Source organism: Kogia breviceps, chromosome 14, assembly GCF_026419965.1.
Source record: "Kogia breviceps isolate mKogBre1 chromosome 14, mKogBre1 haplotype 1, whole genome shotgun sequence".
In the NCBI taxonomy this organism is placed as follows: domain Eukaryota; kingdom Metazoa; phylum Chordata; class Mammalia; order Artiodactyla; family Physeteridae; genus Kogia; species Kogia breviceps.
The window spans coordinates 67,786,715-67,813,794 of record NC_081323.1 but is presented as its reverse complement, the minus strand read 5'-3'; the positions used below and the strand labels follow the sequence as shown (position 1 = coordinate 67,813,794).

General features: G+C 49.5%; 1 protein-coding gene across 6 annotated transcripts in view; it reads left to right on the top strand.

The window, feature by feature from the left end:
- Positions 1 to 497: 497 nt before the first annotated feature.
- Positions 498 to 27,080, top strand: part of SYT17 (synaptotagmin 17) — an 81,918-nt gene continuing 55,335 nt past the window's right edge. For 2 of the 6 annotated variants that reach the window (XM_059038029.2, XM_067012459.1), the window contains exons 1-5: positions 4,164 to 4,358; positions 4,505 to 4,527; positions 5,182 to 5,330; positions 11,078 to 11,226; positions 14,029 to 14,648. In XM_059038029.2, the coding sequence (XP_058894012.1) occupies positions 4,256 to 4,358; positions 4,505 to 4,527; positions 5,182 to 5,330; positions 11,078 to 11,226; positions 14,029 to 14,648 (1,044 nt within the window). In that variant the 5' untranslated portion in view covers positions 4,164 to 4,255. Of the gene's footprint in view, positions 902 to 3,880; positions 4,373 to 4,504; positions 4,528 to 5,181; positions 5,331 to 11,077; positions 11,227 to 14,028; positions 14,649 to 27,080 lie in introns of those variants that run through there. The other 4 variants (XM_059038028.2, XM_067012458.1, XM_067012457.1 and 1 more) reach the window with 4 other exon arrangements.

The following is a 27,080-nucleotide window of genomic DNA, read 5'->3' as shown; positions in this document are numbered from 1 at the left end:
AGGACGCTGGGCGCGACGCTGGGTGGCGCTGCTGGGCCGTCCCGCGCCAGACCTGTTGCGCCGAGGGCGCAAGTACGGCAGGTTTAGGGTAAAGGTACGCACCGGTCCCTCCGCGCGCCCCTGCCACCCCGGCCGCTGTATCTCCCTCGGGGAGCCCAAGGCCCCACCTTAACTTGAGGCTCCCATTCGTTTGGCCTTTGCGTTCCTCACCGCAACAGTTCTAGGCTCGTCGGGGGGGAGGCGGGAATAAAGTTTTTCCAACCTGGTCTGGGAGAGGGCTGGATGGGGAGGGCTCTCCCAGTTCCAGACTACAAGGTGGGCTTCACCGTGCCCCTTCGGCTTCACGGCCGCCTCGGAGGCCCTGCTCTTCGTAGGTGCCAGCCTCAGTGCCGACCGGATGGGCTGACCCGCGCACTGCCCCCTCCCACCCCGTTCCCCATCGCGGTTCCCTCCCCCGCCTCTGGCGCGCACGGGCCCCAGCGTCTCCGGCCCCGCCCGCGCCGGGGTCGCTGCAGTCTCCGTGGCTGCCCCGGGCTCCCTCCCCAGGCGCCCCGGCCTTAATCGAGCCTGGGGAGCGCCTCGCGGGGAGGGCCTCGGGGGGAGCGCGGGACAGCGAGGGAGGCCGAGGCGGAGGCCCTGGGCGCCCGAGCTCTCCCAACCTGGGAGGCGGCCCCGACTCCGGGAGCCGTAACGCAGGGGAAGGCAAGGACGGGGCGGCCGACAGAGGGGCGGGAGCCGCTCATCAGCCACGCCAGTCACGTCTGGGGCCACCCGGCTGCCTTCTTCTTTCTTTCCCCCTTTGCTTTCTCCCTTCTCTCCGGTTGGCGAGGGCAAAGTGGCCGTGGCGGCGCCATGCCCGGGCCGGAGTGAGTGCGCGCGGGCGAAAATGGCGTACATTCAGGTAGGGCTGAGGCCGGGGGGTCAGGTCCGCGGTGTGGGTGAGGGGTGCCGCGCCCCCTGCGACTGTGAGCGCGCGGGAGGGAGGGCAGACGGCTGCGCTGCCACAAACTTGCCTGGAGAAAAAGGGTGTCTGAGCGCAGGCTACCTGTGCAGCCAGGAGAAGAGGCTGGGGACCCCCGCACCCCGGGACGAAGGGCCCTAAGCGGACTCTTCACGCGCGCCCTCGCCTCCTGGGGAAGGAATGGGGGTGGGGCGGACTTTTCTTCTCCCTTCCCCCACCTCCTCCCTCGTGCACCCCTCCCTAGGGAGGGGCCGCGGGCAGGGCGGCCCGGGGCGCGCCAGCAGCCCGGCCCGCCAGCTGCCGTTGCCTTGGTGACGGCTCCGGCTAATTGGCCGGCGGAGGGAACTTGTTCCGGCCGGGAGGGACAAGGACGCCGTCTCTCCCGGGCACTGGGTGCTGAGCGGTGGAGGACACGTCAGAGGCGCGCTGGTGGTGTTGGGGGGCAGCCGATTACTTTGGGCCATTGCATTGGGGTGTGGGAGTTGTGGACCCCCATCATCTTGGGGACACCTCCTCAAGAATCCTTAGGCTGAAATAATTTACAAGCACCCGTTTTTTGGGGGGTGAGGGGGCGCTGCTTGACTGAAAGACCTTTCTTCTCAATACATGGGGGGGAAGTGGCGACGGGTCAGCGCCAAGGTCATGCAGTCAGACCCGCTGAGCTGCTTGCTTCTGGGGTTAGCTCCTCTCAGCCTGGCAGAGAAGCCTCCAGGCTTCCACAGTCAGGGTGCATCTGGGCTCACGTCTCCCCTCGGCTACAGCTGGGGTTGCTGCTGGTCCCCTCGTCCCCCTTTGGCTCACACATCCCCTCGTCATGTCCTTAGACTTTTCCACCTGCCAGGAACTCTGCTCTGCCACCTAGGTAGGCCATAGCCTCCACATCCTCTCCTGGCTTAGATTGGCTCCATTGACTTCTCTTTTATGGAATCCCTAGGTCATCTTTTCAAGTTCAATGAAGGTCACATTTACTGTTCACCTACTGTGTGGATGTTGTCGGGAGCGGCGCTGTTCGACAGTTGCTCGACAGACACTTGGCTGATCACCTACTATGTATGGGCAGTGGGGACACAGCTGAGAAAGCAGCAGGTCCCTGCCCCTCAGAATGCACAATGCAGTGAGAAAGGAACAACAGTTAGAACTGGCTTCTATGGGTCTTAATGACTGCCTTCAAGCACAGAGTAATTAAGTGACTTGCCCAAGGCCATACAGGTGCTTAGGGGTGTGGTGAGGCCTAAAAAGGGGGATGGTGGGGATCTGTGGGGGATTTGTTGAGCATCTGGTATGAGGATGGCCCGGTGATGTTGACTTTCCTCCTAGAACAAGGTGTTAAAACTTTTTCTGTAAAGGGCTAGATAGTAAATACTTCTTTTTTCTTGGAGGGCTGCATGGTCTGTGTCACAACCTCTTGACTCTGGCACTAAACAGCCATAGACAGTAGTAAATTAATGGGCATGGCTATATTTAAATAAAAGTCTGTGGACACTGAAGCTGAATTTCATATAATTTGTACGAGCCAAGAAGTATTAATCTTTAAATTTCTTTTTCAACCAAATAAAAATATACAAACCATTCTTAGCTGGAGGGCCATAGAAAAACAGGCTGCAGGCTGGATTTGGTCTGCTAGCCATAGCTTGCACCCCCTGTTCTAAAATATCTGGGTTCTCCTCCTTTCTCCTTTTTTTTTCTGGCTCTAATCAGTTCTCCTCCATTGGGTCAAACACATGAAACCAAGCCTCAAAGACTCGGCATGCCTGGGAGCCTCAGAGCATCTTCCCTTTCCTCTTTCTTCATCTTCCTTGGTTTCTCTTTGCCGCCCTGACAGTCACCTTGCACCTGGGCCTTGAGAAAGCTGCGTGATTGTACCTCTTTGGGGCCCCTCAGGTGGCCTTGCCTTTGCTCATCATGGTTTTAGAAATGGTTCTCTTTGGATCACTACATGCCCAAGAAACACTTCCCTGTGAGCCTGGCTTGTTGTGAAAAAGCATCACTTTATTCTTGCACTTTACTGTAAGCATTTTAAAGCACTTTCTCATGTTAAGCCCCACGAGGGCTTAGCTTTTTGCTACATTGTTCACCTCACCGCTGTATTGGCCAGGACATCCCCTGGTGCCTAGCAGGTTCCAACTGGACTTGACAAACCGTCTGGTTCTCATAAGCCACAGAAAGGGTTCAGATGTTGTGCAGCTGGGCAGGACAAAGCATTTTCATAGGTGTCCTAGCTTAGCCCTTCCACTAAAGAGGTTAACTGAGGCTTAGAATTCCCCCCCACCACCCCTACTTGCCCAAGTCACATGATTGGCCACTGGTGAGGCCAGGACTAGTGCTTCTTCACTCAAGTTTCATACCCTCCCCCTCACCCCCCCTCCGTGTGATTATTGCCCAAGACTTTGTTTCCCAAGCTGCAGTAAATCCCTTATCACTGCAAGGATTTTGAGTTTTTCATGAGCTGCGAACCACCTGTGCTGTTATTCACTTAATTTTTTTTTCTATGAATGGACTTGCACTTTATTTTAACTTTAAAAAATAGTATGGAAAGGAAACTTTATGTCATTACCATAATAGAAAACCAGGGTCACGTGATATAAACAGAAGGCAACAGGAAAAATCAACACAATGAGATTAATGCCACATTCTTGGATTCTAGATGGGTAGGCTGTCTCCAAGGCTCTGAGCTGGGGTCTGCTCTCTGTTTAAAAAGGAAGGCGGGGATGGGATTTGCAACTGTTAGAAAAATGTCACATACAATGGTACCAAATTAAGACTTTCTCCTTCTTGCAAGAGAATTGAAAAAGACAGTTAACTTTCTCCCTCTTGACTCAAAGTTCTGAGTTCTATGGGAGACTCCTCCTAACCTACCTGGTTTACTTGGCCCGTTTGGAAAGCCATTAAGACTCTCTCCCGGAAGGGGGTGGCGGGAGCCTGTTCCTTGGGAACCGGAGAGAAGAAACTGGGGTGGAGGTGGGGCTGAAGAAGGGAGGGAGCCCCTCCCTTCTTCACGAGGACCAGACTATGGCTTTCTTTTCTTTGGCTCCCTCTATTTGTGGGTGGTCATGTGAAGCTCCCCACCATTGGAGCAGAATTGGAAGGTAGGGCCTCGGGGAGGGTGGGGGAGCCAAGTCACATCCACGCTGTGCCTGCCTGCATGTTAGCTAATCATGTCCTTTTGGGTTGGCTTCATGGCTATTTCTGTATAGGAAGGTTCGCTCCTCTCCTGAAGTGTGGCTGCATTGGATAGCATGACTATCTATCCACCCGCTCTGATTCATAACAGCATACGGTGCAAATCAAATCGAAATGCTAAAGTTTCCCATTTATTCGGTGTTGGTTAGCCAGGAGGCTACCAGCAACCCGGAAGGTAGCAATACCTTGTTAGGAGGTCAGCTCCCTTCCCAGGATGGTAAGTGGAAAGAGGCAGGACTTTTTTTTTTTTTTTTTTTTTTTTTTTTTTGGGTTGCTGGAATATTGCTAAACTGGTCTTGTCTCTCTCTCTCTGTCGCCCCCCTCGCCCTCTGCGCCCCTTGGCTTCACGTGGATCTCTAAAAGGGCAGTTGGAACCTTTAAACGAGGTGAGTTAATTCGGTGATTTGTTTGGTCTGGCTTCTAATCAAGAAATGCTTGCTTGTCATTTTGGAGCCTTATGTGGGGCTGCGGGGATATTGAATATTAAACAGCAACCGGATGTTGATAACGGCACAGTTTCCATCCCCTTCTACGAAGGGAGATCCCGGTGAAAAGACACTAGTTGATGAGATAAGTTTTCCTTCCCACCCCCTACTTATTCCATTTGATTATCTGTTTACTTTCATGTCATGAGATTATTTTTTTTTAAATATTTCTGCTTTGCTTTCAAGAAGACAAAGTAATAATATTCATTGTGTTTTGAGAACATATTGCATAGCCCTCACGATGTTGAATAAACCACCCACATGTCAAGAAAGACGTTCACATAAACTACAAAAGAAAATACCTGCAAATATTTTGCTCGCTATTAATGGCTCGGGCGGGTTGGTGTTTGCCATCTTTGTGCCTGCAGTTGGTAAATAGAAATGGAAAACATTTTGTTCTAAGTGATCAGTGGCGGAGACAGACCTCCTGAATGATGTTATTTCTCATCAGGGATCGGCTGCTTGTAATATTGGGTGTTTTTCCTCTTCTTCCTCCCCACCCTTTCCACCTCCCCTCTGCCCCTCTCCACTACCCACCTCCCCCAACGGCCTCAGGGTTTTCTTTCTAGAGTCTCCGATCTGCTGCTCTGCAGATGGACTTGCCGGCACTGCTGTCAGAAGTGCTATGAATCCAGCTGTTGCCAGTCGAGTGAGGATGAAGTTGAAATTCTGGGACCTTTCCCTGCCCAGACTCCTCCCTGGCTGTAAGTAAAACTGCTCCAAACTTCCCGGAAGGCAATCTTAAGACCTTTCTTTTCTCCGTTTCTGCGAGGGGGTTTGGAGCACGGGAAGGAGAATTTGGGCTATGAAAGCGGGAAAGGCTGAGTTTCCATCGACCTCTTAGTTGCTGATGGGATGTGCTCTGTGCCTCATTGCGTTTGGCAAGCTGGTGAGACCGGCTGGGGGTGGGGCTTCAGTTTAGCTGGTTTCACATCGGGCCGTCTGAGATATGAGCTATGTGATGCTAAGCATGTGGGCACTTTTAATCACGTTGAGTGTCATTCCAAGCAGGAGAAGAGATCTGTGAGCTTCTATATTCTTCAAGGGATGTCCACATTCTAAAGGTTTCAATCCAAGTCAGTATGACAAACTGTCCTAGCACCTGGCCCGTGCCTGGCTCGTGCTAGATGCTCAATGAGTATTTGGTGTGGGTAGCATGAACAAACAAGTGCCTTTCTGCTGGTTTGAGCAGGAACTTCAGAAACAGGGAAGCAGTAAAGCACCTCCAGTCGCCATCGTGTCCTCCTTCGCTGTTTGTGTTCTCTCTGGCATCTTTCGTTTTAAGTCCAATTCGTTCTCCTCCCGCGCCTGCGTACAACATCTCCATCTGCCAGCCGCTCAGATATTTTGGGAACGCAGTTTTGAAGCTTCTCAGCCACGTGTCTGGTCCACCTCTCTGGCTGGGAGGGGAATGTGGCCGGAGAGTCTGGGTTGAGTCTAGAGGTCTAGGGCCTGGGCATCACCAAGTGCCACTTCTCATGGTACAGAGAGGAGGCTCAGAGAGGTGAGAAGACAGGGTGAGGGCCCACAGCTGGAGCCTCAGTGGGGATCCAGTGCTGTCTCAGCTAAATCCTTGGGCTAAGGTTCCAGAAGCCTCTGGCGCCCCATCTTTCCCTCCAAGTTGGGGGTCATGCCTCAGTCCTCTTATTTTCTTAGAAGCAAGTATCAAATATTTCCATAGCAAAATGGCTCTGTGTCAGGCTCTGTGAGTTCGAATCCTGTTTGTCCTACTTTTTTCTAGTTCTGTTCCCTTGGGCAAGTTGCTTGATCTCTCTGTGCCTTGATTTCCCATCTGTCAAATGGGGATGATAAAAAGAATAGTATTTATCTTATAGGGTGGTTGTGGTGATTGCATGAATTAGTGTAAGGAAAAGTACCTAAGGCTGCTTGATACCTTGTTGGTAATCATAGACGTTAAGTGATTCTTTTTACCCTGTTCTGGGTTTCCCCATCTGTAAAGTAGGAAAAGTAATAGTACTTACTTTATAGGGTCGCTGTTAAGAGTAATGAGATATGCACGTAACATGCTGAGCACAGTAGTAAGTATTCATCTCTATTATTATTAGGTATTGATAGAGATTCTTTAAACTGATAAAGATAATGTTAAGGAACCTTCCATTACTCACAGGTTGTAGCCTGAATCCTGCAGGTGTGCATAGAGTTGAGATGTTTGGTGAAACCAACTCGTTAATCAAGGGATCATTCCCATTTTCCAGTGACAGAGGTGGGCTCAGCCCATCTGGTGTCTTCACAGACATGCTCAGAAGGACTCCAGCTCTGTTACGGCAGGGCTGTCTTGTTCATTCCAAACAATAGCTGTTGACCAACTGACTAACCTGCAGGCAGAAATTGATTCCTGAAAGTGCCAGTCATGCTATTGAAAAGTTAATCTCAGTTTCTTTGGTAGTTTTTTTCTTGAGGTTGCCCTACAAGGCTAGATAGAGTCCTGTTCCCCTGCTCAGGGGATTTAAACCCTAGTATAGGAGATACAGCAGGTATATAAGTTCAGTTTGTGTGTTCACACCCTGCACACCCGTATGACGGTCTTGCGTAGAGTTTTGTTAGGGAAAAATCCTGGGAGAATGACTGCAGGCATAGCTGGATCCAGGGGCTCAAATGATGTCATGGGCGTGCGTGTACGCGCTCTCACTCTCTTTCTTTCTGTTTCTTCTGTTTTGGCCTCATTCTTAAGCTTTCTTTTTTCTCTGCCTCATTTATAACAGCAACAAATGTATCAGGAAAGGCTCTCATTGCCCTGGCTCGGGTCGTGTGCCAATCACTTGGTCCAGTCACTTTTGCTTGGAGGAAAAAGTGCTGGGATCATTCCTGGGTTTCCTGACCATCCTGGAACCAGGGAAAGGGTTATTCCACCTGAAACACATGAAATAATAAGCTAGTCGAACAGGGGTTGGCAAACTTTTCCGGTAAAGGGCTAGATAGTAAATATTTTAACCTCATGGGCTTAGTTTCTGTTGCAGCTACTCACTTCTATCCTTATAGTACAAAAGCAGTCAGACAGTTCATTAGTGAATGGGCATAGCTGTGCTCCAATAACACTTCTACGAAATGAGGCAGTGGATTTGGCCCTGTAGTTTGCAGACCTGGGTAATAAACAATTTGGGTGCTGTGACTGGATCCAGGGTGGACAAACTCCACGAATCGGGGGGATCATAGAAAACGAGCCTGCGAGCTCAGGTCGTGTAGGGTCTCAAATGCCACATTAAGGAATTTGGATTTTCTTCTGATCCAGAGTAGACCCCTGATAGACATTGAAAAATCACAGCCTGGTATCTGTTTGCCCCAGATGCTGAGTGTTACAGATGCACGGCCACTGAGTTGGAGGATAGTTTTGCTTTGCCCAGGCTGCTGACCCTTTGTACAAGCAGGGAATTTTTTTCTGGGGTGGGACCCTCAGGGAAGACGCTTGTTTTGGTTATGCCACAAGTAGAGAAGTGGGCTGGAACCTTCCAGCAGAGCCAACACACCACACGGCTTCAGGAGGTGCCCTTCACGTGGTGGTCATTATGAATGGGACCACCTGGAGTAGTGCAGTGTACAGTCTGAGCAGCTGTACATGACCTTCGTGCTTCCTAAGATGACCCAGGTCTTCCTTGAATCCTGGGCACACTGTGTACATTTTGGACTGTCAATATCATGCAAAATATTAAGAGAAATCTGGAAAGGGGAGGCCGATTAAATCCTTCAAAAAGAGAATTTACAGCTTGTGCTTTCCTCAGATTTATTTACCAAGCAGACAGTTGCATGTTATCAAACAGGCAGGGAGTAGAAATGTCAAGTGCACAGGCTTTATAGTGCTATTCCTACTGTGACATTTGAACCAAGAACCACAGAACATGCCTCTCTGTGGGGTGGCATGTGGCAGATGAGCTAGCCTTTTGTGTGCGTGATTTGGGGGGGACATACCATTAATTGTCACATATGCTTCCATCCTGTGGTTCCCCCAACTTTCTTGGGCTGGGCTGAGCTGGGCTGGTGAGGGTCAGAAAAATGGTACAATCCGACTGGCTCCTTTTGCGGCAGTGCCAGGAAGACCCTCACTGAAGAGTGAATTAGGTTATTTCTTTGTCCAACAAGCATGGGTTGAGTACCTAGTAAGTGCAGGGCTCTTACAGGCCTCCCAGGGGATACCCAGCTCTGTAGCGTGGGGCATGTGATCCGGAGTCTGGTACTGCTGGATTCCACTGGGGTTCTACCATTTCACAGTGGTGCAGGTCAATTCTCCATCCCTCCCTCCACCTGACTGGGGCCTCCATTTCCCTGTCTGTAAAGGGGGTGGGGGTGGTTCATAACGACTAACTCCTGTATTGTTTCAGGGATGAAATGATGGTTCATACAGAGCATTTAGCACAGTGCCTGGCACATAGTAAGTGCTCAGCACCTGGTACTTTTGATCATAGTAAGTACAGATCCCACCGTTAAGATCTGTACCCTGTTATGCGAGGAGTGACAAGGCGTGCACTCAGGTCAGAGTGACACAAGATAAGTCAGATAAGAACCACTGGAAAGGTGTATTCATTCACCCATTCACTGAAAAAAATAGAGCACCCCAAACGTGCCAGGTGCCGTGCTAGGGCAAGGAGGGCAGCGGTGAATAAGGCAGATACTACCCCCTGCCCGCGTGGAGCTGTGGCTTAGCGTCAGACGCAGAAGCTAAGCAGGCAGGCCACACTGAAGAAGAGTTATGTGCTGAAGTGGGAAAAAGAAGGTGCAGGGGTAAGGACTGATGTGGGTGGGAGAAGGTGACGGGACGGGGTGGGACCTCTCTGAGGAGGTGCTATTGCAGCTGAGATCTGAATGATGAGGAGGAACAAGACAGGTGATGGGGGCAGGAAGAGCATTCCAGGCGGAAGGAACAGAGGGCACGGAGGCTTGATGGTTGCAGAAGGGACAGGGGTGGGCTGGGCATACACTGCTAGCGTGTCTGAGAGGACTCAACCAAAGCTTCAGGAAGCAATGGCATTTAAGCTGATCCTTGAAGACTGAGAGGACTTCACAGGTGGAGGCAGCGGCCTCGGTGAGGTATGACAGCCGGGAAACAGGCCATGCAGGTGGAGGGGCGCCAGTGGCCGTCACGTTTTGGTCCCACCTTCCTTGGGAGATGCTGCTGCTTTCATTTACGGGAGAGAGAGAAGGATTGATCGCGTATGATCGCACCTCTGTGCTCTCCCCTGCTCCCTTCCATGCCCCACATTCATCTGCTCCATTCTCCTTTTACACACCAGGAGCGGGAGGCAAGCACGGACTGGGAGTTTCACCCCGTAACATGCCCATTTGTTCTGGCTGTGACCCTAGCTTTGGAGGAACATCAGATCAGTCTCACGTCATGCACAGGCTGCATCTGCAGACCTTATAGACTTTGAAAGTTGCATTTTTCAAGACTAGTTTCGCCTCAGGTTTAAATGTCAAGTCGGGGGATGCAGTCTTGAAGGTATTGGTCTACGGGCCGTGATGGCTGAGGGGCTTGCTATAGGCAACATCAATCTCATGGCCACTTTGCAAGCTGTCTCCCTGCTCCTTCCCCCTCCCAGCGTCCTTAGTAGCTGTGTGAGTATTGGGGGATCTTAAAGCCACCTCTGCTATAATAACATCCATTAAAATGTATTGAGCACTTACCTGCAACATACCAACCACTGTGCTAAACATTTTATATTGTTAACTCAGTGTTCACAGCAACTGGGTAAGGCAGGTACTATGATTAGTCCCATTTTACAGATGGGGAGACGGAGGCACAGAGAGAGGGAGGGACTTGCCTCGAGCTAGCTCTTAATTACTACCTCATACCGCCGCCCCCCCCGAAGTGCTTTCCATTTTTTCAGCATTTCTCATCCTTATTGGGAGCACATTGAGTTGTGGCTGCTGCTAATTCGCAGCTGTTTCTACACATCAAAACGTTGCTCTTAAATCATTGATTCTCAGCGCCATTTTGTAGCCGTAGCCTTGCCATTCAAAGAAACTTTGAGTGACATTGGTATAGGATATTTTTTAAAGATGTTATAGACACAGTGACTGTTGAACTAGTGGGACACTTCTTACCAGAAGCCACTTGCAGAAGTTCTGATGCATATAAACAGCCACATTTCTACCTTCCAGACTGAAGATTGACAGGTCTTGTCTTGGTTCGTCAAAGTGGCGCCCACCGTGTGGCAATATCCTGGATAAGTTTATATATCCCTCCTCCCACCCCAGCCTCAGCTTTGAAATTATGCAAATTCTTGGCAGATTGTTCTAAATTGGGAAATATTCATTTATATCGTTTCACATTTTGTGCAACAAGCAAGACGTTATTGAGAGTTTATTTCAAATTCGTATTATTCCAAGTTGCATAAACTGGGTCTGAGAGCAGTTTCATCGTGGGTCTGTCTCCCACGGGCCAGAGGTGCCATCCCTGGGGATTCTCTTGACAATCACCGGGACCTCTTCTCTCCTACAGGTTGACCAGCCGGAGCAGTGACAAGGACGGGGACTCTGTCCACACAGCCAGTGAAGTCCCACTGACCCCACGGACCAACTCCCCAGATCGGAGATGCTCGTCTTCAGACACATCTAAGTCTACGTACAGCCTGACCCGGAGGATTTCAAGTAAGCCTCTCTGCCATCACTGTCAGGGGTCTTGGCCCGAGCAAGCCTTGCTGCTCAGCTGCCCCTCAGAGTCCGTGAAGTACCCCCCCGTTATCTGGGTCCCCAGGACAAATGGAGAAAGCTGGCATTCCCAGACACTCAGGAGCATCCCCGGGAAAGGCGTGAAGGACAGGGTCACCTCTGGGGAGGGGGTGGAGTGGTGTGACAGTCCAGGAGACAAGATGACAGAGATAATGGCAGTGTGACAGAGGAGCGCATCGCACCTGATTGCTTCCAGGTTCAGTAAGAAGCGATCATTTTGATTGACGTATGTAGTATCGATCACAAGTTTCACTGAATTGGCTCAGTTGATGACACTGTCAGCACATATCATTTCGGACCCCGAAAGGCAAGTGTTAGGTTACCATGTTACATAGCAGGGCTTGCAAATTCAAGTGACTTCAGGGCCAAATGGATTGTGTCAGTGACTGAGTGCAGAGGGTTGGAGAGAGAGGAATATCACCCCAATGCAGTGTGACAAATGGCAGCCGGCTCTTGGCCTTGTACTAGGGCAGGGTGGGGATTGGAGCCAGCTAGGAAGCTAGTGTCTCATTGGACGGGGGCAGCTACTACTCAGCTCTTGCCATGTGGGATTGTATTGCCTGATCTTTGGAAAGAGGAACTGGCAGTCTGGGTTTTTATATGAAACTTCCTTACTTTTAAACCCAAACAGAATGTACCTCTGGGTTGAATGTGGCCCTGAGGCCTCTCAGTTTGTCCACTCTGATGTATAGCCTGTGTGTTTGACCAGATGGCATGATTTGGGTGGGGAGGAGAAAGCCCAGAAACTCCCAACCTCCTGTCACTCCCCAAATGGGTCTCCTCTGTCTCATTCAGCTGATGTCTGAAATTCACTTTAACAGGGAAAAAGCTTAAATTCATGAAACTAATCCACTCAGTTGGAAATGATTGATGTCTGATCTTTCCCGGGAGTAGGTGGGGAAGAAGAAGGAAGTAAAGTTCAAGGGCTTGAAATAGTGAAACGGAGGGGATGTCAGGCTTCTGTAGCCTCAGTCTTTCCATCTGTAGAATGAGAGGGCTGACCTGCCCCGCGCTGTGCCATACAGCGGCCACCACCCACATGCGGCCGAGCTGAGCTGCCCCGCACCTGTTACATACCCAATGGATTTTGAAGCCAGTGTGAAAAAGAGAATTTATGGTGTCTCACTAAAATGTTTTTATATTGAGTGCATATTGAAATGATTATATTTTGGATATTTTGGGTTAAATGAAATATTAAAATTAATTTCACCTGTTTCTTTGTAGTTGTGAAAAATTGTGGCTACCAGAAAATTTTAAGCTACCTTTGTGGCTTGTACATCTGTATCTGGCTCGCATTTATTTTCTCTTGGATGGCGCTAAGTCTAGATGATTCCTAAATCTCGTGCCCAGCTCTGTACAGAGGTGACTGCATTTAGCACATAATTATCAGAGAGTGCAGCCACGCACCGGCAAAGACTCGTGATTTTAGCCAGCAAGACAGGCTTTGGGCAATTAACAAGATGCCACGAAAGGACAAATACCAATCCTACTAATACGAGGCATCTCATAATCAAACTCCTAAGCCCAGAGAGTAGAATATAGTTACCAGGGGGAGCTGGAACCAGGCAGGTGTTGGTTTCACTTATGCCAGATGAGTAAGTTCTGGAGATTCACTGTCCCGCAGAGTGCATACAATTAACAGGACTGTATGGAGTACTTAAAAAAGAGGGTAGATCTTATGTTCTTACCACACACATAAAATTAAATAGATAAAGAAGGCAGGAGGAAACTTCTGAAGGTGATGGATACGTTTATGGTGTATAGATTATGGTGACGGTTTCATGGGTGCAAACTTATCTCCAAACTCATCAAGTTGTGTATATTAAATATAGACAGGTTTTTTTTATGTCAATCATGCCTCAGTTAAGTGCTTTCAAAATGAAAAAAGAATGCCATGAGCTCATTGCTAGAATAGAGGGACGATCAGAGATTTGGAATGGTGGACCCGGGAGCAGTGAACTCTGCTGCTTGCCGGGGAGAGGTACCCCGTAAGTGATGAGGTGTGAATGTGATCCTTGAAGATGGGTAATAGCTCCCATTCAGTGCCTCTTAACCGTGTGCATGTTCTCTGCTGAGCCCTCTCTGTGCATTGCTCAGTGAATCTTCACCACAGCCCCTGAGATGGGTGCTGTGATTGACTCCGTGTTTCAGATGGGAAAACCGAGTGTGTAAAATGTGCCCGGAGTCACGTGGCTCATTACTAGAGATTCACACTCAACTGGGAAGTAGCCCGGTTGGAATTTGACCCAGGCACTCTGGCCCCAGAGCCTACTCTGTGAAAGTGGAGGCCGTATAGGGTAATGGTTAGAGCCAGACTCTGGGGCCAGACAGGTGGGGCTTGACTCCTGGCTCCTCCTCTTGCGAGTTGTGTGACCTCTGGTGAGTGACTTAAAGTTTCTGTTTCCTTATGTGTAAAGTGGAGGTAACAGTCACTGGCTAATACCCTGTGAAGATTAGCTGACTGGATATATGCAGTGCAGGTAGGTCAGTGCCTGGCGCTTAGCTGCCGTGCTGATGGCCATGGGGATGGCTGTACCGCCAGGCTGCCTCCCATAGAGTAAATAAGAGGATTTCCGGGAGCGGAAGGCACCTGGCAAAGAGCATGACAAAGCAGAGCGAACAGGTGTGAGGATCCGGGACATGTCATCCGTCTCACAGATCGGCCCAGGTCCGGCCCGGTACTGGGTGTGGTGTTCATTGTTATTTCTGATGGGTGTGTAGGTCTCGAGTCCAGACGACCCAGCTCCCCGCTCATCGATATTAAACCCATCGAGTTCGGTGTTCTCAGCGCCAAGAAGGAGCCCATCCAGCCCTCGGTGCTCAGACGGACCTACACCCCGGATGACTATTTCAGAAAGTTCGAGCCCCACCTGTACTCCCTCGGCTCCAACAGCGACGACGTGGACTTTCTGACGGACGCAGAGATCCTGTCCAAGTACCAGCTGGGCATGCTGCACTTCAGCACCCAGTACGACCTGCTGCACAACCACCTGACGGTGCGCGTGATCGAGGCCAGGGACCTGCCACCTCCCATCTCCCAGGACGGCACGCGGCAGGACATGGCGCGCTCCAACCCCTACGTCAAGATCTGCCTCCTGCCGGACCAGAAGAACTCCAAGCAGACCGGGGTCAAACGCAAGACCCAGAAGCCCGTGTTCGAGGAGCGCTACACCTTCGAGATCCCCTTCCTGGAGGCTCAGAGGAGGACCCTGCTCCTGACTGTGCTGGACTTTGATAAGTTCTCACGCCACTGTGTCATCGGCAAGGTGGCCGTGCCTCTGTGCGAGGTCGACTTGGTGAAAGGCGGACACTGGTGGAAGGCGCTCATTCCCAGTTCTCAGGTAAGGGGTGGGTTGACGGCGTCTCCTCTTGGGAGCTTTTTTAAAAATGATTATTTTTATCTCAGTACTTAACCTTTTTTTTTTTTTTTTTTTTTTGCATTTTAAAAATCTTTGGTTTTTTAAATAACTTTTGACTCCCAAGAAGTTGCAAGAACAGTACAGAGAGTCCTGTGTATTCTTCATCCAGCTTCCCCGATGATAAATCTGATACGATCCGAGTGCATTAGTGATACCAGAAAGCTGATGTTGGTAACTGAACTACAGACCCTATGCAATTTTTCACCAGTTTTCACATGCACCGCCCTGTGTGTGTGTGTGTGTGTGTGTGTGTTTGTGTAGTTCTGTGAAATTTTATCCTGTGTATGGGTTCATGTAGCCACCACTGCTCTGGGAGCTTTTTGTCATTGATGCTGGGTTATTTACTAAGGAGAGTGATTGTCCAGGGTATGAAGCTATCAGTCATTTTGACTTTCAGAAATTGATTTGGGAAAAATAAAATGAAGGCTGAAGAACGGGATGTTAGATGGATGTTTTTCAGGCAAATTGTGAGATTAGCTTCCTTCCCTCTTCCAGCCCAGGGAAAAGCAATTGGCTGCTTGGGGAGCCACCCATGGACCAGGCTGTCCCACCAGTGGGCTTTTAGGGTCCCTCCCTTGGGCATTCTGTGGGCTGGAGGACAGCACTGCCCCCACTGTGGGTGGAAAGATATGAGGGGAGTGTATGGGAAGGAAAAAAACCCCACCTGTTGGAGGCTGGGCTAGACCATCCACGCCGGACAATGATCCTGTGTAATGCAGATGGGGTTATTTTGCATCAAATACATCAAGGTGCTTCTAAAGCTGAGCTCTACTGGCCAGGGATTTGATGAGCTAGCATCACATTTGGGGTGCAGGTGTTAAACATGAGGACTGGAGGGGCTGTTCCACTGTGTGTGTGTGTGTGTATACACATCTTCAAAGCTATCACTCTCTTAGTTTGGATTCCCCAAGAAAAAGAAGACCCCGAGGCAGGGGAAGTCATTTAATAGGTGACACCAGAGGAAACACCAGGAGGGGGTGGGAAAGTCGCATGAAGGGTGCAGTTATTGAGCCACCACCACTGTGGGTGACTGGAGCTGAAACCTGCTGGGGGAACTGGGAGCCAGTGACACACACACACCGAAGAGCCTTTCCACCTGAGGGGTGAGGGAGCCCGGGGTCTTTGTACAGCACCTCCTCTCAGCCACTCAGTGAGGGCCGGGGGGATGGGGAGGTTCATTTCCTGGTATTTCTGTCCTGTTATGCTGGCAGGTCCAGAGACTTTTGATATGCACAAATGCAAAAAAAAAGCGCAGGAGCTGAAGTGGTCACGGTCAGAAGAAGGTGGGCACGATGTTGGCAATGTCTGCTGTCATCCCAAATCCACTTTCCCGTCACACGATCAGGATATATTTGGTGCTTTCTTTGTATCCTCCTCGATATTTGATATCATTCGGTTTTCAGCTGTCAAGAAAATTATGTTGAAAGAGGGAGGCCCACCTGACAAAATAAATTCCAAATTGCCAGCTCCACTCTTCACATCGGTGGAAGGACCCGGAAGTAGAGAATCTGGACGTCCCCATACCTTGGCTCTTTTAGGTCTTGGCTGAAAGGTTACCTTGCCGGAAATGGAAAGTCTTCCTGGCCCATCTGCCCTGGTTTGGTTCTCCCGAAAGCTGAGGCCAAGGCAGGGGCCTGGGTGCAGATCGTTAATTTAGGAGGTGATCCAAAGAAGCAGGAGTGAGGGCCGAGGAGGAGACAGGGAAGGAGGGAACGTCAAAGCCAGTGGTGGTTCTGAAGGCCCCCGTTCTGGTACTGGGATGGGCGTGGACCCCGTCCTAGCACACTGGCCAGGTGGGCTCCCGAAACCTCACAGAAGGGCTAGGGCAGAAAAGAGAAGGAGCCCAAGTGTGCACCAGGTACGCTGCTCTCTGCCCGAGCTGAGACCTCGCCCAGACAGGAGCATGGGAGCATTTGTATCAGGTGCCAGAGGCAGCCCCCGCCCCGGGCACTCCCTGTCCCCTTCTCCTGCTTTATTTTTCTCTATGGCACTTGTCGTCATCCCGTGGACCGTACATTTTATGGTCTGTCTCCCCTGCTAGTATGTGAACCCTGTGAGCGCAGTGACTTTTGTCTGTTTGTTCACCGCTCTCTCCCCTGCCCCTGGGACAGTGCCTGGCAGGTGGTGGTGCTCAGTGATATTTATTGAATGAGTAGAGGATCGAGGAAAGAAGGATCCCCAAGTAAATTTCCTTCTTCCCTTCCTCCCCGCTTCCTCCCTTCCTTCTTCTTCTTCTTTCTCATGTCAAGAAAGGCTCATGGAAATTGAGAGAAGAATGGACTCATATCTGCCATCTCAAGCTTGCTCTGGAATTTATACTCTTTGAGTGGGAAGGTCAGCTGTCTGCAGTTGGGGTCCCGAGAAGCAGAGCCTGAGATAGGATTTCAGTGTGGATTAGTTTCCTTAGGGCTGCTGTGACAAAGCACCACAAATTGGGCGGCTTAAAACTACAGAAATGTATTGTCGCAGAGTTTGGAGGCTAAGTCGAAGATCAAGGTGCTGGCAGAGCCGTGCTTCCTCTGAAACCTAGAGGGGATCCTTCCTTGCCTATTTCTAGCTTCTGGTTGTTGGCGGTCTGGGCTTATAGCTGCATCACTCTCATCTCTGCCTCCCCCTCACATAGCCTGCCTTCTCTGTGTGTGTGTGTCTGTGTCTTTTCTCGTAAGAACATCAGTCATGTTGGATTAGGGGCCCACCCTACTCCAGGATGACCTCATCTTCAATAATCACATCTGGAACGACCCCATTTCCAAGTAAGGTCACATTCCAAGGTACTGGGGGCTAGGAGGTCAACACACCTTTGGGGGATACAATTCAACCCAAAATGGGATGCAAGAGAAAACCCTGCAGGGGTGGGTGTGAAGTGGTCTAGGTGAAGGGTGACAGCCAAACAAGGCTGTGACTCAGCCTGGCGTGTGGTGCGGAGGGGACTCTGGGTCCTGGGTCTCATTGCAGCATTTCCTCCTTCAGACAAGGGAGCCAGCCAGCCCACATTGTCAGTCATTGGTGGGGACCGTACTGGGAAATCCGATTTTCAGCGGGGCAGCCCTGGCCCTCCCTGAAGCCTCTATACTATGGAACAGTGGTTCTGAACAGGGACAGTTTTGGTCCCAGGACATTTGTCAGTGCTGGGAGATGTTTTGGGTTTGGTGGGTGGGAGAGTGCTGCTGGCCTCTGGTGGGTAGAGACTAGAGATGCTGCTAAACATCCCGCAATGCACAGGATAGACCCTACAACACAGAATGATCTGGCCCAAGATGTCCGTAGTGCTGAGGCTGAGGAAGCCTGCTGTGGGGTGAAGGGGAGGATGGAGGTTGGGGGGGACGGAGCAGGGTCTGCCATGACAGGCAAGACAGGAGCTGGGCTGTTCCCTGTTGGGGAAGGAGGGTTTTCCAGGGAGAGACAGTTGTCAGGGGTCGGGGTCGGGCCAAGGGGAAGGCGATGTGAGGGGTAGATCTCCAGGTAGCTGCTTTGGTTTTCATTCCAAATGTGAAAAAGGAGATACCGGTTCTGAACAAAAATCCACGTCAAGCAAAATAGGCCCGCACTGGAGACAGAAAACGTAATCCTCACACAGTGCGCCCGGGCCGTTAGGTTGGCCATCACCGCTGATTTCCACTGGAGGCAGGTGTCTCCCTTCACCAGAGCTCTCCGAAGATGCAGCTGCGTGGGCGGGGGGTGGAAGCAGTTTCTCGTTTTCAGCCTGACTTCGCGGGTGGGGGTATGTGTGTCAGAGCGACTGAGGGTTGATTAGTTCTACGGTCTCTGCCGTGGAGACCCCGTGGGGACGTATAGATGGCTGGCTCGTAGGGCCAGCATATAGGCATCTTCTGGCTCACGGCAGAATGTCCCAGTTGTTTTGTGCCTTTGAACATTGTGTCTTTGATCTTGACATTCAGGAAATTAGCAGCTAATGGATCTACTGCAGATGTTTTGGTCACATTGAGAACGCTGGGCCAAAAGATAATGGAAATGAAGACATAGAAATACCGAAGCGTGTGGTGTGATTGATGTGGTATGGAGTTATAGTGGCTGCTGAGAGAAATTCTCTCATACAAGTGGATTGAAGTGAATTGATACTTTGGCCATTTAGAGGTGAAATCCATGTAGTCTCAACTCTTTTTTAAAAAATTATTAATAATTGTGACAAAACACACATAACATAAAATTAACCATCTTTCAGCGGTATTGAGTACATACACACACGTCATCACCCCCCACCCACATCCAGAACTCTTTTCATCTTGCAAGAAGTGAATCTCTGTCCCCATTAAACAATAGCTCCCCACACCCCACTGGCCCCAGCCCCTGGCACCCACCACTCTACTTTCTGTTTGACTACTTTGGGTACCTCATATAAGTGGAATGACACAATATTTGTCTCTTTGGGGCTGGTTTATTTCACTTAGCATAATGTCCTCAAGGTTCATCCACGTTGTAGCATGTGGCAGGATTTCCTTCCTGTTGAAGGCTGTGTAATATTCCATTGTGTGGATAGACCACGTTTTGTTTGTTTTTTCATGCATCCATTGATAGATGCTTGGTTGCTTCCATGTTTTGGTTATTGTGAATAATGCTGCTATGAACAGGGGTGTGCAGTTATTTCTTCAACAGTTTTTTGAGCCAGAAAAATATTCAGGATGAAGGACGTTCATTTTCTCTTGAGATCATGTGGTTTGGGGAAGGAAGGGGGAGGGAGATGGAAAGAGCAGAGGTCCCGTGGGCATGCCAGAACCTCACAGAGCATTAGGAGGAACCAGAGTTCTTGTTCCAGCCCTTTCACTAGTTCCCTTGTGACTGGAGTCATGTAACCCTGTGGGTCTTGGTTTGCTCGTGTCAAGTGGAGACATGTTACCTGCTGCCCACTCCCTTGCAGTGCATCTCTAGGGCTATAAACTCTTCTCAGGAGAAAGTAACTTCTGGCTGTGAAAGTCCCTCAAATTGAGGAAAATTATAAATACACTGTACATTATAAATGTACAATAAAAATATTGTACATATATAAACTATCCGTTTATTTAGTCAATGAATATTTGTTAGGTGATTGTCATGTTCTAGGGGCTGGGGCTACTAATTTCACTTTGACTTTCCTGAGTGTCTACCATGAGCCAAACAGTGTTCTACACATGCTCACTTACTTGTCTGTCTTCAAAAGGGCCCATTTTACAAAGTGGGGAAACTGGCAGAGAGAAGTTAAGTAATCTTTCTGTACTGAGTGGTAGAACTGAGGCTCTTTGGCTTAAAAAGCGATGTACCATAACCAAGACATTAGAGTGGTTCTCTACAGCAAGCAAAACAGAGCCCCTGCCCTCATGGAGCTTACATTCTAGTGGACAGAGATACTCAGTGAATGAATTAACACATCATGCCTGTTGGCATTGTCTCTGCCAGGAGGAAAAATAAAGCAGGATAAGGGGCTGGAGAGGGGTGGCTGAGTGGTGAGAGTGGGGAAGCTATTCTAGGTAGGTGAGGAGATGGCATTTAAGTAGAGAGCTAGCTGGAAGGGTTGAGGGAGTGAGCCTGGAGGATGTCCAGGGGAAGAGCATTCCAAACAGTGAGTACAGGAAGTGCAAAGGCCCTGAGGCAGAGTATGTTGAAGGCTGGAGGAGAGTGAGTGAGGGGAGAGCAGTAGGAGTTGAGGTTGAACTGGCTTAAAAGGCCCCATCACATTGATCTTGTAGGCTGAGGTAAAGACTTGGATTTTATTCCTATGGGTGATGGGAAGCCTTGGAATATTTTGAGAAGGAGGGGTGACCCAGCCAGGCTTCCTGGAGAGAACTGTTCCTGGGGGACCCACAAATACTTATTTCCAAAATATATAAAGAACTCCAACTAACATAACATCGTAAAGCAACTATAACCCCAATTCTAAAAAAGTGAAAGACAAAGAAAATCTCCAATGACTCAAAAATAATAAAAGACAAAATACAATTTTTTTTTTTTTTTTTTTTTTTGTGGTACGCGGTCCTCTCACTGTTGTGGCCTCTCCCATTGCAGAGCACAGGGTCCAGACGCACAGGCTCAGCGGCCATGGCTCACGGGCCCAGGCGCTCCGTGGCATGTGGGATCCTCCCGGACCGGGGCATGAACCCATGTCCCCTGCATCGGCAGGTGGACTCTCAACCACTGCGCCACCAGGGAAGCCCTAAAATCCAATTTTTAAATGGGCAACAATTTTGAACAGATGTTTCACAGAAGAAGACTCATGCAAATGGTCTAAAAGCACATAGAAAAGTGCTCAACTTCATTATCCATCAGAGAAATGCAGGTTAAAACCTTAGATACCACTACAGCCCACCTACCAGAATGTCTAAAATCACAAAGACTGACGACATCCAATGGTGGTGAAGATGTGGAGCCCCTGGAACTCTCAGGCAGTGCTGTGGGTATATCATGTGATGTAACCACTTAGGAAGAAATTCTAGTGGTTTCTTGTAAAACTAAACCGATATCTACCCCACGATCCAGCAGTGCCACTCCCAAGAGAATGAAAATGTTATGTCCACACAAAAACTTGTACATGCATATTCAAAGAAGCTCTACATGTAATAGCCCCAAACTAGAAATTGCCCAGGTGTCCATCTACAGGATGAAGGATAATAAACTATGGTATATTCATATAATGGAACATTATTCAGCAATAAGAAGGAAAAAGGACTGATACAGCATGGATGAATGTCACAAACATTATGCTAAGTAGAACATCCTGCTGACAACCATTATGAGAAATAGAAGTCAGACCCAAGAGAGCCCATATAGATGATTGCATATATATAAAGTTCAAGAAACGACAAAACTAAACTATGGTGAAGAATCAAAACAGTGGTTGTGACTGGGGAAGGGGATTGACTGGAAGGGGGCCAAAGGGAAGTTTCTAGACTAATAGTGATAGGGCGTTGGATACACAGGTGTATGCATTTGTCAAACTCATCACTTAAGGTTTGCACATTTCATTGCATATAAATTTTATCGGAAAAATAAAAGAGCCATAAACATCAAATTCTGGTTAATGATATGCCTGCTGAAGTGTTCAGGTCACTGGTGCCTGCAACTTACTTTAAAATGATCTCAGAAAAAGATTGATAGACATGCGATAAAGCAAATATAGCATATTTTCAAAATATTAGTTGCAGAATTAATAACTGTTCATTGTACGAGCTCAGTGATATAGTTAAAGGGGTTCAGTGTACAGTTATTTCAGCCTCTCTGTATTTGGTAACATTCGTAAGAAAATGTTGGGGAACACCAGTTAGGAGTAGTATCCTGCAGGCTTCCGGGTGGGAGGGGGAGCGGACAAGTGCCCAGCTTGGGAGACAGTTTGAAGGCAGAGTCTTTGATCCCCAGAGCCAGCCCTTAGCCTTTACACTCCAGCTTCAGGGGTGTTGTAAATGAGGGCTCTCAGACAGAGGGGGGATTCTCAAACAGGGGATGCTGCTGTTTTCTTACTTCCCGGGCATCAGAATCAGCCAGGAGCTGTGCCTGTGTGGTTCCCAGACGTCAGCCTCCTGGATTCCGATTTCTTAAGTCGTGGGTGAGCCTGCACTTGAGTGAATGTGCTGGGAGAGTCTGACGTAAGTGAACTGCGGACCTCATTCTGGGAGGCACTTGGGTGGCCAGTGGAATGTTGAAGGGGCTTGGCTGTTGCAGCTGGACAGACAGGTCTGAGATGTGGTGTCAGTGGTCGGCTGCTGTGTTGATTTAATGAGCTGGCCTGGCTGCCTGCAAGCCCGATATAGGCTGCCATTAGGATGGTATTTTATGGAGCCATCTGGGAAAGGAGCAGGCTCCGTGTAGCGTGCTCTTAAATGTTCTTGGGGGATAATTCTGAGTCATGTGGGGTGTAGTATCTTTTATTACAAAGCCACATTGCCTGCTGAGGAACAATGTTTGATTTGAGCCCAGAAAAAGAAAATGTGCTTAGTCAAAAGTGATATTTGCACATCTGGCTGCTGGATATTTATGTTTCTGAAAACTGCTTTAATGTGAGATTTGCTTTGTCCAAAGGAACGCCTTTTAGACCTTCAGTGCCTATAATTCAAGGCCCTGTGGCTTAGGAAGTGAAGTCTGTGTGTGTTGCCTTTGCAGCATAAGAGTCAGAGGTGGTGGCAATAAGCGTGTTCTGGTTCTTATCACGTACCAGACCCTGGGCTCGGTGTAATACTCAACGATTCCTCACCAGATAGATGGCAGTGGCACCTGCATTTTACAGATGGGGACCCAGAGCCTCAGGAAGGTTAAGAAACTTACCCCAAATTGCACAGCTGGAGTAGGGACTTGAATCTGAGACTGACAGCAAGCTCATATCCATAACCGCTATGAAATAATCTATTTAGGAGGAAGTCCTGGCTGAGGACTTTGTAAATTGACTTACCCCGTGTAACTTGGATGTGATAAGACTATTTCTCATAAGTATACCCAGATTTTTATATCAGTGTGTATCTTGCTTCTTTCCACCTTTGGAGCCATTCAGAGGAATTCTGTGTTTGCTTGGAGCCCCTTAGGAGAGAGCCATCAGAGTCTGAGGGGTGAGCTGGTGGCCTTCTTCAGGAACACCAAACTGATTGGATCTTTCGAAGAGGCCAAAGGACAGTCTGATTTGGTAACCAAGTTGATTGTCAGTGTGGGGACTACTGTTTTGATTGAGCAATAGAAGAAAAATTGCATGACTCTGACGTAAGAGATTTACTTTCTTAGGTGGCTTCCAAAATGTTGGTTACAGCCAACAGAACCCATCACAGACTGGCTTTGGTCAAAGAGAAAAGTCTGTGGTTGTGTGGGCTCCAGGCTCCACTGAATCTGGGGTCCAGGTTGTATCCTGGGAATCTCTCAGCTGGAATGTTTCTCAGCGCCGCCTTCGTCCATTGCCTTTCTTCTCAGGAAGGCCCTTTCCCCAGGGAAGCAAAACCCGGGGTTACCTCCTGCCAGCTGGGCCACACCAGTGGAAAGAGAGATCCTCTTTCCCGAAAGTTCCAGAAGTCCCAGGGAGGATTCTCAGGGGCCTGGCCTCCCTCATCCTGCCCTCCTCATACACAGTGGAGTGTGGCTTTTCACAACCCCTGGAGGCCTTGCAGTGGGAAGGAGTGCAGTTTCAGAGAAGGAAGTATGACTGTCTCCTTATTTCACTGCCATGGCCACAGTTTTCTCTTTATTGCTGAAGCTTCTCTGGCTAATGTCCCCACTGAAGAACTTGGCAGGCAGGGTTCAAGAGCTGGCCCTGGTGGCAGGCATGTGTCAACTATTTGGAACATCCTGGCGGTGGGTGGGTGGACTCCTAGCCCTGGGAGTGTCTCCCATGGCCTCTTACTGTTGAGGTCCCTTCAGAGAGGAGCAGCCCTGGAGGGTGGGCCCTAGTCAGATGGTCCAATCCCAGCTCCCTTCTCTGGGGCTCACTGCCCCCTGAGAGAGTCATCTATTGGTCTAGGTCGAGCTCCCCTAGAAATAGACCCTGAGGGCTTCCCTGGTGGCGCAGTGGTTGAGAGTCCGCCTGCCGATGCAGGGGACACGGGTTAGTGCCCCGGTCTGGGAAGATCCCACATACCGCAGAGCGGCTGGGCCCATGAGCCATGGCCGCTGAGCCTGTGCGTCTCGAGCCTGCGCTCCGCAAAGGGAGAGGCCACAACAGTGAGAGGCCCGTGTACCACAAAAAAAAAAAAAAAAAAAAGACCCTGAGATCAAGATTTGAGTGCAAGTATTTTATTTGGGTGGTGATGTCAAGAAGAACCAATGTTATCAGGCAAGTTTCCACTGTGGGCATCTGGATCACGACCCTCCTGGGCTCTCCGTGTAGGCTTCCCCAGGGGTGGGGGGCGCTGGGGCATGTGTTCACCAGCTCCCAGCAGGCACAGGTTGAAGGATGTTTCCAGAAGTGCTTAATTCCCCGGGCTCCTCCAGCCTGCCTTATGCATCTGAGGAGAGAGTGTTACCAAACCAAACCAGGGTCGACTCGCCTGTGTGCAGTAAAGCCAACCCGCTGACACTGGGTTGTGGTGAAGGAAAGTACAGCATTTATTGCAGGGCACCAAGCAAGGAGAATGGGCAACTCATGCTCAAAAGACCCGAACTCCCAATGGCTTTCAGGGAAGGGGTTTTAAAGGCAGTGAGAGGGAGGGGGCTGCAGGGTGTGTGATCAGCTCGTGCACAATTCTCGGATTGGTCAGCATCAAGGTGAAGTTTCAAGCATCATCAGCCTTCTGGTTTCAACCAGCCTAGGGTCTGTGTTCTTGCGATCAGCAGTTTCCATCTGGAGGGAGTCAGCTTCCTATAAAAACAACTTAGGACTGTGTGTCAGGCCTGTATCTTTGTCTCTCAGGGGACTGGGAGTTGGGTGATCCTGCTATGTGGCGGATTTATAGTCTAAATTGGTACCAGTTTCCCGGTCCAATAGCTATTCTGTTTCTACATCTTCACGTTTCCTAATCATGAAGTCTTGAGCCAGCCTTTAGAGAATCAAAGGGAGGTCTGGGAAACTAAAGCAAAAGGCTTTTACTTCAAAGGGGCTTGTATATGGTTCCCATCCCCCTTTTCTTTGGTAGTCCTCAATCTTGAGGGGAACAGGTTCAGGGAAAGAAAGTTTTGGATAGAGAGAGTTAATCATAAACTCAGCAGAGGAACTCAGTTTTAGTGGGACTGGGTTTCAAGAGGACCCTGGTGGCCTGAGACTCTGTGGGCAGAGAGTCTGAGGGCTGGTCAGGGCCGGGGGCTGGGTTGCACCCTCAGCATCACCACACTTAACCTTGCCACGTCGAAGGCTCCAAGTGCAGGATCTTCCATGTTCCCCCTCCCTTCTCCATTCTTCTTTCCTCTGGGCAGGAAGGTGCAAAGCAGATGAGCAAGACCCCCGGCTAAGTGGATGCCCATGGAGAAAAAGGCGCCAGTCTCCCCTTCTTGAGGAGGCGCCTGATGTTTGCAAGTGACCCTCTTGGCAGCTGTCTCTCTCGGTTTTGAGTGGGTGGGCAGGGAAAATGCCCAGCTCTCCCCACTCGGCCAGTACCGCCCCTCTGCTTATAGAGGTGGGAAAGGAGGATGGTTTTGAAAACTGCAGGACCAGGTCTCTGCCTCTTAAAAATCCCGGAGGGAGGTGTTGGGCCCAGTTTTTGCCAGCTCCTTGCTGCCTCTCTCTAGTCCCCAGCTTTGGGCCCAGGCAGCCAGTTCTGGCATCAACAGGAAAAGTCCCCCTCCACATTCTGTCCATGCACAAGCTAAAGGCTTAGCCAGACCCTCCATAACATCAGCTTTTGTTATTTATTCTCTGTATCTTTGGCACTTAGAAGGAACTTGATAGGTGGTTTTTGAATTAAATAAATATCATTGTGTATAGAGTGTTAGCTTCTGAGTTAGACTGACCTGGTTAAGGTCCTGGCTTCACCATTTACTGCTGAATGAACTTGGGTTCAAATCCTCACCTTTAAATTAGGGATAATAATGCTTACTGCGTGAAGAGTTGGGGGAACATTGTGAAGATAACAATAGCAATATCTGACTTACATAGCAGGCATGGTGCTGAGGCTTCTCTTGTATTCACTACTATCAGCATCCCATTTTATGGATGGGGAAACTGAGGCATGCATTAAGTAAGTAACATGCCTAAGACCACAGAATTGGGATTTGAACCCAGGCTAGTCCAGCTCCAGGGTTGTGCACTTAGCCACTCTACTGCGCTACATTGCCTCTTGATAAACCAAGATCTGGCATGCAAAGCACCTGGCGTATAATATACACTGAATAGTGGTGACCAGGAGCTCAGGCACCAGGAGGTTGGGGAGGGAACTGAGGAGGAAGGAGGGCAAAAAGAGGGAAGAGAGGTTGGGAAGCAATTGAGTTTGAGCCATGAGGAACTGGCCTTAGAATCCGATTCGTGTTTCAATATGTGCTTCTTTGGTCTTAACCGTGCCCCAGGCAAACGAAGTTAGAAGGAATTTATTAGGACATTTTTTAATAGCAAAAATGGTGATGATTTGAGGTACCCAGAGGCAAGTGCTGATTGGGCCTAGTACCTGGAATCTGCCTGGGGCTGTACACGCCCCAGCCTCTCCTGACTGCATACTGTATTTGGTGATCACTGACCACTTGATACCTAAATAGGCAAAGCCCTTGACAAGGCATATGTCAGTTTTTTAATGAGAAGCCGTCTTTAACTTGTCCTGAGCTGTTGTCAGCCCTGACCCTCTCGGCAGAAACCTGTCCTCTGCGTGTGTTAGTTAAAAGGGTTTCCTGCCCAGGTTTGGTGAACAGCAGTGTTGGCACCACTACGCAGGCAGGGCTGGGCGCAGACCAGAAACTTACAAGGCAGCATTAACTAGAAGGTTCTTTCTATGTGGTCCTTCTTGTTTCTTCCTCCTAAAATACAAATGTAGT